Source organism: Carettochelys insculpta, chromosome 8 (assembly GCF_033958435.1).
Source record: "Carettochelys insculpta isolate YL-2023 chromosome 8, ASM3395843v1, whole genome shotgun sequence".
Classification (NCBI taxonomy): Eukaryota; Metazoa; Chordata; order Testudines; family Carettochelyidae; genus Carettochelys; species Carettochelys insculpta.
Window position 1 is genome coordinate 34,745,012 of NC_134144.1, and position 11,757 is coordinate 34,756,768.

Genomic DNA, 11,757 nt, shown 5'->3' on the forward strand with positions numbered 1-11,757 from the left:
GCCCTCTGGTGCACTGTTCTGGGCATAGCTTTCACTGACTGTGTGGAGTAGCATTAGAAAGAGTAAGTTCAATAGTATACCTTGCCCTACTGGTAGATTAAAGCATGGTATGGAACTTTTTGTTCACAATAGCACACCAGACCGGAAGAAGAAGTCTGTGTAAGCGTGTCTTTCAAACCAACAGAAAACAAAAGATGTTACTTTGCCCACCTGGTCTCTCATTGCAATTGCAGCTTCATATATAAGTCATGACAAAAGCTGCATCTTTGGGGAACCAGAAAAAAAAATTAAAAAGTGTTACTACATGTATCGTTAGGAAGGATTATCTAATCAAATGGCTGTCACATCAATAACACACCATATGGAATCTTACAGAAAGTGGAAACAGTTCTATTTGAGACTGTGTTGTTGGCCATGCATTTAGTTGATGTTTTTCATTAATTCTTTAGTGAGTTTTAACATAAATATCAGCCCAACCAACAACAACAACGCAAACAAGCACAAGACAACCTAAGTAACTGAAATATTTAAAAAAAAAGGCAGAAACTCTTGGCAAAGCTTTTATTAACAAAATAAAATTTTGTACAGCACTTTGTAGATCAGATGATTCAGTTATAGCACCTATCCACATAATACGTTCAAGGTGGCATTCAGGTCTTGTCTTAATACAAACATTTCAGAAATACACAGCTTAGCAACCCAAAGGCAGATATGGCAAGTAGATTATCTGAATGATTACAGCACCTATACTTGCCAAAGTTCCTATTGATGAAATGCAAAAGATCAACCTTAGATTTCTGATCAATAAGAAAATATTCGCTGTATTTACAATGAATGCCATGCACCTTAGACTGTGAGTTGGTTTAAGCTTTGACACAATTAAAAGAAAATGTTGGCAGTGAGGAGGTTTTCAGAGAGACAAAATAACAGTCATAAAAAAGCAGTGGGAGTTGTAGGATGCCTAATTGCCTTTGAAAAGTCTCTTTCTAGCTTAGTAAGCTTCCTTGCTGCAGTCTGACCTGCTGAATTGTGGTAAGGGGCAAAAATCACTGGGGGGGTGGGGGGGAAATGTTGCATAAGGCTGCCTGGCAGCAGAAAGACACAGGACCATGTGTAATTCTAGGGCTCAACACACCCAAGATTATTCTACTACTTAAGCTTGAGCTCATTAACAATATTACATTTTAAGTCTCCATTAACTGTACAATATTTTTCAGCATTCAATTGGCCCCTCCAATGTAGTGCTTTCCATTACACAGAGTATACAATGGTGTCATCCATGCAGCACATCCCTTCACCTTTAAGTCCTTGCTTGTAGCTACACTTACGGTTCATTAACGGTGTCATACAAAATAACTTTCTATGGCAAGGCTCAGACTTGCTTTAAGTGGGAATACAGCATGACTGTCTCAGGATCAGGACAAAACACGTGTGAATACTACCAAAATGTTTTCAACCATTACATCTGCACTCCTAGCCTATTATTTTTTAGCCTTTAGGGGAAAGGTTTGAAGTCTCATTTAATATCCAATAAGTCAGGATATTTCATTTCTTTTTAAAAGACTTTGTTTCCTGAATATGAGCTGTACTACATAGCTAGAAGGGTTTCGTAACAAGATAGGCTCTAACCTAACTATGGGTTTTGAAACCACTAGGTCCTGAAAAAGAAAAGAAAAAAGAAAATTCAGGCTCCGGTTCCACATGGCTGAAGACCATAAAGTTCTAGAAGCAGTAAATATGATTTATTATTTTTGATTTTGCAATCTAATTTGTGATTGATTAAATATGCTCCTTGAACTGACCTTCTGCCTGTATCTGAGTTAGGTCTTGCACTTACACTCCAGTACTGTCTCACCACTGACCTGGCCCTGATGCAGCATCACTTGACAGCAACAGTGGAAACCCTCATATATAAACACAATGCATACACGTTCCATTACCGTAGTCAGCCCACAGTAGCATTTCCACCATTTCTATCGTTGTGGAGCTGCACCAGTACTAGTTCAGTGAGGAAAAGTGTGGCTGCCCTAGAAGTTTTCAGCAGTGTCCCATACTCACAATGCAAAGGAACATAACCACAGAGTCCATCAAGACTTTTCCCCTTATTGTCACCCATGGAACCTTAAATGTTTACGTTAAATTTCTTATTTATGCAGCATTTTTGTCCCCACTGTTCTTTTGCACTTCTGAGCACCATATAAAATCAAATGCTGGAAGTCTACTCACGGTAAAGAATTTTTAAAACAATCTCCAGTAAGCTTTAACTCTTTAAACTAGAGGGGCTAGTAATAATTGTGGAGTTGCTAATTTTAAAGCAGATCTCTCACCATGCTTAACAGTTTCAGCTTCCACTTGCTACTGTTACTCTTCCTGACATAATCTTAATTTTCAAAGAGACAGAAATTAAAGTAGTTTTACCAGACCAAGGATTAATATCTAACATTTCCACTTGGGCCCATGTGAAACAGCTATTAGCATTTTAAATGCACTTAACATTTCCAATAACTGTTAACTGCTGATAAACACTGCAGCAAAGACAACTGAACAAGACACTATCAGTTTAAAGTCACATCAAGTCTTACCTCCTGTTTCAGGAAAGAAGGGGAAAACAAAGTGGACGCTAACCAGACTACATAACAGGAAATAGAAAGAAAGAGCCTTTCTAAAAATGTTTACAGGAGCACCACTGCCTGCAGCCCAAGACACAAATATGATTTGTTGAAAAGGTATTGATCATCTTGTTAAAACTCTCTCCCTTTTTGAGAAAAAAAATGCTGATCATCCTGGGATTAAAACCCACAGATGTTTGAACAATTAACTGTACACAAAGTCTGACAGGGATGAAAGAGCACATGAATGCAGAAATGTGCAACTGACAACTCTTCACAACCTCAATCTTCCATTTCAAGTTCACGTTTCAAACTGCAAAACACAAAGAGAAACAAGTTTTAGTTTCAAGAAGAGCAGACTGATCCATTATAAGACTTGATTTCCATTCAGTTTAGATTCAGCCTGAAAGCTGTGGGAATAAGTATTAACTGGCCTTCGGTGCCAGCAGAATAAGTATTTGGTGTTTGGTACCCACCACTCTGCATGTTAGTAAGTAGTAATAATCAATTCCCACTTGAACCTTCTGAGATTATCTTAATTTCACAGATGATAGGTCTGAAGCTAAGAGATTTAACTGAAAATTCAAAACAATTCAGTGGAGATGCCAGGATTTCTCCATTCCTGACTTTCAGACCTTTGCCTAACACAAAAAACTGGGACAAAAAAAGAAAACAACAATCACCTGTTTAAGTAAGCATGAACATTGTTATAGCCATGATACTTGGCCAAATAAACGAGCACACCAGTAGCACACCGGCCATCTCGCTGTCTGCAGAAGCTACAATTACAGATTCCACGACAAGGTGGGCATCGCCAGTTCTGAAGAAGAATAAAACACCTTTTAAAGAAACTGAAATCTCAGAGATTCATTCAAGTACCACCCCTTCTGAAAGGCTCTCGTCATCCTCTTCCCTCTTTGGCGCTGTCTCAAAAAAATCAAGAGATGCCAACCAATACTAGTGTTTATGAGTAAAGACGTTTTCCAATGTCCTAGGCACCGTCTATATTTTCAATGGCTCCCTCTCCCTTCCAGACCCAATATAGTGGCAGCTGTTTCCCAGCTCAAGGCAGCTGACTGAATTCCTGCTCTGTTGCTTGCTGTAGAACGTAAGGCAACATTTCTCTCCCTACCAACACAGACACTAAAGCTAGACAAAAGAGAAACCACTTTGCTTTGATAATTCAGTAGTTCTAAGTTCAAGAATATGCTTTAATGGCTGCAGTGCTTGCATAATTCATAGTTATTACCAGAATGGCTACAGGAAAAGTGTGGTGCCATGAAGCAGGAATGGCAAAAGGAACTTTAGTGGCACAGGCGTTCACAAAACCCCTACTAAGGGCACATCCTTCACGATCACTGACGGATCTGCACCACTGTGCATAAATGTTCACCGAAGCAGAGCAACTGGACCCTGAGGCCACATCTACACGGGTAGCTTCTGTCAACAGAACAGCTCCTTTGTTGACAAAACCTGCCGACCATCTGCACGGCTAAAGCGCTTTGTCAACAGTTTGTTGACAAAAGTAAGCTGTTCAGTCGGCAGTGTTATCTCTGTTCCCGATCAGGAATCGTGCATCTGTTGACACAGTGTTTTGTCGACAGAGTGCCTGTGTACAGTTCTGTTGACAGGGCTTGTATAAAGAGCCTGGGTCGGTGTCAGGATACAGAAGAGCTCTAGGCTTCACTGAATACACATCCAGGATGCTCTGTCATATAGTTACAGTATTAAAGGGCATTAAAACACAGCTTGCCCACCCACATCCTATCTTTAACATTAACTGTGATACATTACTCCAGGAACAGGGCTCTCCTATGTTGAGCATGATAAATCCCATGCCTACAGTAAATGTATCTTACTGGATCCAGCAATGCAGTCCTGACATCTTCCCCGTATCGATTGCGAAGACAAGGTCCACAGAACTGACCTCGCACACCTACACAGTCTGGATTACGACAGTTTGTCTTCGTGTCTATGGTTTTTTGGCGACATTGATGACAAGTGGATCCCTGCAACACAAACAGGAGCTCAGGACACAACAAAGCCAAAACTGTAGGCTGAGTTAATGAAACAGCAAATTAACAGCCAACGCAATCCCTTGCATCACAGTTCAGCGCTTTGCACTAATACTTCTTCCAGGACTGGACATTCTTACGGACAAACCCAAAGGAGGATATAAGTAAAGAGAAAGCTAGCCTCATATATGCAATCTTTGCTTAGCAGATTTGCAATACGCTTACTTACCATAACCTGGTTATATACTTTATCTCGCACAGTTTCGCAGATGTTATCCAACTCCTCCTCTGTTATTTCTTCCACTGGACGTATTATGTGAGGAAGAGCCATTGCACCAGGGCGACTTCTCCTGCGAGTTTGAATTTCTTGCTGGAGGGTGTGCAAGAATCAAAATAAGAAGTTTTATTTTGTGGCCAGATGACCCACTCAAGGGCTCAGATTTTCAAAGCTGTCTAAGGGATTGAGATACATATCTGCACTTCAGTTGGTGGACAAGTATTGAGTTAATGGAAAAAAATCTGTTAGGGTCTCCAGGTTTAGTGATAGAAATGTAACAGAATAAAAATCAAATGCTATTTGATTTTTGTTTATCTCTTGTTAGAGTGAAGAAAGGCGGCAATTCCTCTACTGTGATGATAAAAATTGTAACTGCGCAACACATGCCCAGTTTTTCCCACCCCTTCCGCACACATCCCTACCCCCATTAGTTTCAGTGTGGGCTGGAGTTCTAGCTAGTGTTGAATGAGCTTCTGGTTCTGTCAAAAAGACCAACAACCAGGCAGATCCTGCACTTATCTGAATAACAAATACTGAATGTTCTATTGTAAAGGACCAACATATTAAACCTACCTCTGAGTATTCATTTGAGATCTTTCTTCGCCTCACTAAGCTGTACCTGTCATCTTCTTCCTCCTCCTCTTGTAAAGGACTAGGTGGCCCATCAATCAGAGACCTAGATCGTGTATGAGGGCGAGAAATTCGGTCTGGGTTCCTCCTTAAAGCATATTGGGGAAATGAATTTCTTGGGCCTCGTTTTGGTCGCTGGAACGAAAAATAAAGGGGTTAAACAAAGCCCTTTGCCTCTAAAAGGGGAAAAAACAAAATAACTTTGTTTTTAGAACAGAAAACAGAACATAGTTACTACATTTACAATTCAGCAAAACTGTAGAAACATATGAAGCCCCAAGAAGCAGTCAGTGACCATGTAAAATAGAAGGCAGCAATTCACTTGTGTAAACACAGGAGTCTCAACAGGCTTCGACATGCTTGTCTGCTTTATAGACAAGCAGTTACTTTCAGTAGGACTCCAAGTACCTTAATAATCAAATAAGTAGCACTCTAACAGTACCTTTCAATGTGTTTTACTTAGAAGGGTATGTTATCTTTACCCATTTATAGATGGGGAACCGAGGCACAGCAAGGTCATACAAGCAAGTCATCATTAACGCTTGAATCCAGAGATTCCTGAATCTCATGCTGCTTCCTTAAACAGACTGGCATTGCAGCCCTAAAACATACAGATGGGTCCAAAACAGAATCTGGATTCAAGCACATTCAAACAGTCAGCTCTGATCGTTGAAGCCTGAGGTTCCTCCTCTCACCTCTCCCTACTCTTTATGTAAATACATTTAGAAAGGTGTTGTGTTTTGTTTTATGGCTTTAGTTTGCCTTTGATAATAAGTCTTCCAGGTGCCTATGACTAAGTACATTGTTCAGTTTTTACAGAATGGCAAATCAAAAAGGAATTGCACAACGACGGTGATTGTTTTAACAAGTAATAAAATTCTGAACAACTGGACTTTGATTTACTTGGTATCTTAAGCTTTTCATTTGAAAGGGTTTTTTTTAATTCAAATGTAAAGTCACTCAAACGACTAAGTATAATACAAAGAAACTAAATTCTACTTACTGGGCTGGTAGTTGACAATGATCTTCTTCCAGTGAAAATACCAGGGACATTTTTTAATTCTGCCATTAGTTTTGCAAGCTAGAAGGAAATCAAAAAACAAATAGTTTTTAAAAAGTTTATGTGCTATTACAGGCAATTAGATTGGGGCAGTTGCCTAGACGTACAAGTGCCTTATAGGAAATGCAGTCATATTCTTTGAATTTCACTTTTATGTCTTATCTTTATATCCTAGTGTCTGTAAGTGGGTTGTGCAGCACCAGAGCTCTAAACTTCTGCTAATACAGTCATATAACTTCTATTAACATTAACCTCACATGAAAGCAGAGAAGTACATAGAGACGTGAAGGAAAAAATACACGGAAGAACTTTCCTGTATACCTACCATTGCTTTGTTTTCCTTTATGTTTAGAGCTCTCTTCTCTAAGAATTTGGGGCCCTTTTCATCAGAGTCAGACTCAGAATCAGAATCCAGAATAGGTGGCTGCATTGCAGGGGGTGTTGCTATTTTGCTCGTTATTCTTTTAGACCTTCGGGTTGGAAACTTCATAGCCACTTTCAGAGGAATCGAGGGTCTTTCACGTTTCCCATACTGCGACTTGTCCCCAGCACACAAATCACTGTCCTCATCGTCTGACTCCAATTTCTATCAAAACCCAATATTGTAGTTTATGAATGATGCTGAATTGCTGTATGACGAGCACATTTATTTAAAAGTAGGACACCAGCCTGAAATCTAGTAGTTGTTTTTAAGTCATGGGTAAACTTACCCATGAAATCCCCTAACAAGTTTTGTGGTGCTCAAATACACTGAAAGATACAGATTAGTTTTGCTCCTAAGTCTAGCTAGTAAAAAAAAATATTTCAGAGAAAACTGTAGTTTGAGTTACTATGCTTTAGGAGCCCTATCCTGCACTTTATTCCATATGGGTGTACAAGCTTCCCACTGTGGTTCTCAGAGAGCTACAAAGAAGTCAACGTACAACAAAACAAGACCAGTACTAGCAAAACACAAAAGCAGTCAAGTAGCACTTTAAAGACTAACAAAATAATTTACTAGGTGATGAGCTTTCGTGGGACAGACCCACTTCTTGTTGATCTGAAGAAGTAGGGCTGTCCCACGTAAACCCATCATCTAATAAATTATTTTGTTAGTCTTTAAAGTGCTACTTGACTGCTTTTGTGTTTTGACAGAATACAGACTAACACGGCTATCTCTCTGTCACAATACTAGCAAACTGGTACTTGCTCACAGGATAATTTACAATCCCTACTCAAATGAGACAATTATCATCCCAAATCAAGTATTTTGTCAGCTTAGTATCCTGATGCTGTTTGCAGCTGTAAGGAGAACTTACTAGTGATGCCAATGAAGACAGGTTTGCTTAATTATCTGCTTGGTGATAAGCCTTATCTTACTTTAACCAAAATAAAATTGCTTCTATTTAGGACTAACCAGTTTAACAGAAACCCTGCTGTGGACCATTAGCACCTCTTTTTCTATCAATCAAAGCTCAAACCAATAATTCCATTTTCTATAATTTTGAATTCAATCTGATAAGTAGTTCTTTTGCTCATCAATTTTCATGCTGTTTTTGCTTGTCCCTGCTCTCTGAGCACATGTGCCTACTCTTGTCAGCGTTAGCTCTCTGTACTACTATTTAATTTAGAGGTGTATTCTTTTCACAAGAAGAGCATCTACTCTTCTCTGGACGTCCCTTGACATTATAATCCAATAATCCATGTTACATGCAATTTAAGTATATTGCTCTTTACAATGTTCAATACTTACTATTGGGCTATTTTTTATGCAATAAGCTTGCTATAATGTTTTACTGTTGATTAAAGATAGAAAGAGGGAAATTCTACCATCTACTGCAATTTTTACAATACCTACAGAGTGCAGAATTTCCTGTACTGTTTCCTGTTGTGCTGTACAAGTGCCACGAAGACCTTTACCATGCTATGCTAGCTAACAGATTTCATCAAAATGATGACCCTTGTCCCAACAGTTTTAAAAGAAAGTAGAAGATGGTCATGAACAGAATACATTCAGTAAGCAAAAGTTCAATCTGTACTAGTTACATTTTAAATCTGGAAAAAACATATTTTTTCTAAAATATACATTTTCTCTTTCAAGATTTAGTTTTGTCCTCTCCACATTACACATTCACATGTTCTTATACACTCATAGGAGCAATTTTAAAGTTAAGGAAAGCTATGTGTCAACTGTACTAGAGGCTGTAATATTTCAGTAATTAAATTTTAAAAATGAGTGAGTTAATTTGCATATCTCACCAATGCATCTTGAATCTCACTTTCTGAAAAACCACAGAATGAATCATCATCTGAGGCCTCACAAAAAATTTTAGCTAGTTCTTCAGTGATATCTGACCTAAACTTGGGTTTCTGTGAAAAAAATAAAAACACCTTTAAAAAAAAACAACAACAATTTTTCATGAACCATACACACAGCAAATCACATTTACAAGTGCACTACAAGAGAACAGCTTTTGTAACAAAGAAAACAAAATGGTTCAGGAATTTACAAATGATTTCAGAGCTGTTACCGCAAATCATCAGGCATGTTAGTTTAAGCGACATTTCAAAGAATAGAATAAATAGCTAATCTGCCTCCAACAATTACTACCTAGAAGCACAAGCAAAAAGTGAAATGAAATTATAGTGCATACTGTAGATTCATAGCTACTGTATAGAAATGCAAGCAAGCAAACAGCTTTAAATCACAAGAAGCATGTGGGACATTTTCAACTCACTACATACAGTTCTGTTTATCTGTACACTGTACTTACGGTGTTTGCAAAATTATCAGAACCAAAACTGTCACAACTGTCATCCGATGATGAGGTTTCCATGGGGATCAATTTCATATTTCGGAATGTTAAGAGCTTCTTCTTTCCTAAAAGATTCTGTCGCTGCAAGGGGAGGATGACAATACTATTAAAACAGGAGATTACAGTACACTAGCTATTAAAAACATGCTCAAGCAGCCTAATGTGGTTATATTTTTAGATATGCAATACTCTTGTAAACATTCAATCTATAATTAGCACTGAAAAGAGATAAGTAGTACAACTCAAAAATTAAAATTGAGTAGCATTTCTGTACTAATGCATTTCTGGTCACTAACGTAAGTGATTTATCCTTGAGTATTATGTTTTGTCTTCTGACGAATAATAGATTTTGTGAAAAATCCCACCAAAATACGTCACATCACTTCTCAAAGTCCTTTAAGTTTTACTTTGTTACGCGGAATCTCAGAATGAGACTGGCATCTGGAAATCACCATTTTAGTTTGTAGTTTAACTTCTGAAACTTAATACTGATCAACTACATTTTTGTAACAGCACAGAGTACTCAAAAAAGTAACACCAGCAAAACTGCTTTAGGGACAATGGTTTATTTTTTCATTAAGTACCATTACTGGGTTGTAATGAGTTATCTTTTCGTGGCTTTTCTTTTTATCATTTATCAGTTTAAGGTTTTGACTTGTAGATGGAGACCCACATTTACATCTATGTGCTGTCTTCCCCTAGAGGATATTGCATACTCTGCCTGAGCCATGAGAAGATAATCATTTTTAACCCACCCATAGAAATTATTGCACCCACACTGTAATTAATTCCCCCCACCAGAAAGTGATCAATGGAATAATACCATCAAGCTAGCAGTTTCTACCTGGTGTTTAGGTCAATTTAGCAATCCCTCCCTCACACCTGAGGGACATAACTAGTCAACCTAAATTTTCAGTACATATACCAACCAAGACCTGCTTTTTTAACACTATTAATCATCCACCAAGGTTGTATGGTTTCACGCCAATCAGATGCTTTGCATTTCCAACAAAAGTTTTTCACCCGTGAGATTCTTGTCTCTCAGTAGAGAAGTGGAGGTAGGTTTTCAGAGAAAAGTAAAGTAGGTATCAGCTCAGCACCACAACAGATGTGAACCTTTTACAAAGACAAGTTTTGAAGACCTGAATTCCAGAGAAACTTCCATTACCCTCTCTGCGGCAAAGAACGGAGACATTATTCCATTTGACTACCAGTTTCAACAGTCTCCCCAAACTGTGCTTGTAGCACCCTTCTGCAGACACCTCAGGTGCTGTTTATACAACAAGACAGAACCTTTCTGAGTGTGTCAACCAGGCCACCCCAGCACGGTAGCGTGTGCTGTGGTGCCACAGATAGGAGTGTGAACCTGACCATCCTTGCTGTAAAAGAGCAGCAATGGCACAGGTCAGCAAGGTGGTTAATTACAGGGTTACAAATAACACTGCATGAAGCAGAGCAAGACCTGCGAAGCTACAACCCTGCAAAATAAGTCCCAGTAGACATGGGGAAGCTGTCTAAAGGCCAGTGGCAGAATTTATTCTCCACAACAGAGAGGGGAACTGGGGACCATGGGAGGTTGTGGAACCTCCATCACTGGAGATATTTAAGAACAGGTTAGATAGATGTCTACCAGGGATGGTTTAGATAGTACTTGGCCCTGCCATTGAGGCAGGGGGCTGGACTCGATGGCCTCTCGAGGTCCCTCCCAGTCCTGGTGTTCTATGATTCTATATCCTCCAGCCAGCGATCCCCGGGGCTTTAGCCAGGAAAGCTCTTCTCCACTCTGACACTGGGAAGGCCGCAGCTTTACACGGGGACACGTCCTACTGCAGCTGGGAAACTGCAGCCACCGCTGGCTAGATAGCGGAGAGTGCAAGGCCCTTGTCTAGGCGCCAGGCTAGCCCACCAGGGCAGAGCCCGCTCTGGGCTGGCCGAGAGGCACTCAGGGAGCAGAAGGCAGCAGAGCCTGGCGGGAAGCGAGCTGGGTCGAGCTCTGCAGAGCCTGGGGCGGCGCAGAGCCGGGCGCGGGAGCCGCCACGCGGGCCATAGGCTCAGCACGGCGGCACAGCTGCCTGCCGCCTCCCCCTGCAGCCGGCGCAGCAATGTGATTAACGCCGGGCCCGTGGATGCGATTTACGCCGGACCCGCGGGGCCTCGCCTGCAGGGCCACCCGGCCCGAACTCCCCTACCCCACAAAACAGGGCTTTCGCGGCGTGTTTCCCCGGGACCCGGACAGCTGGGCCGGGCGCTAGGACCTGCAGAGCCAAACAAGCCGCCAGCCCAGCGAAAGCTTAGTCAGTGGCGGCTCATCTAGCCGACCCCGACCGCTGCTCCTCCTCCAGCGCCCACAGGCCTACCCCGCCCCCTTCAG

The 11,757-nt window shown here is 40.5% G+C and overlaps 1 protein-coding gene across 1 annotated transcript; it reads right to left on the reverse strand.

The window, feature by feature from the left end:
- Positions 1 to 555: 555 nt before the first annotated feature.
- CDCA7 (cell division cycle associated 7) lies at positions 556 to 9,465 on the reverse strand. Its single transcript, XM_075001319.1, has 9 exons — positions 9,345 to 9,465; positions 8,830 to 8,940; positions 6,917 to 7,177; positions 6,535 to 6,612; positions 5,475 to 5,666; positions 4,854 to 4,994; positions 4,469 to 4,618; positions 3,293 to 3,429; positions 556 to 2,922 (listed from the first exon to the last, which is right to left on the reverse strand). The coding sequence occupies exons 1-9, from the start codon at positions 9,420 to 9,422 to the stop codon at positions 2,892 to 2,894; spliced, it is 1,179 nt and encodes a 392-aa protein (XP_074857420.1). The 5' UTR covers positions 9,423 to 9,465; the 3' UTR covers positions 556 to 2,891.
- Positions 9,466 to 11,757: the final 2,292 nt, after the last annotated feature.

Coding starts and splice junctions, on each gene's coding strand:
- CDCA7 (XM_075001319.1), bottom strand. CDS start 9,422: ATGAAATTGATCCCCATGGAAACCTCATCATCGGATGACAGTTGTGAC. Junction 4,619..4,853: donor AAGTATATAACCAGGTTATG/GTAAGTAAGCGT, acceptor TTTGTGTTGCAG/GGATCCACTTGTCATCAATG. Junction 2,923..3,292: donor GTTCATGCTTACTTAAACAG/GTGATTGTTGTT, acceptor TGTGTTTTGCAG/TTTGAAACGTGAACTTGAAA.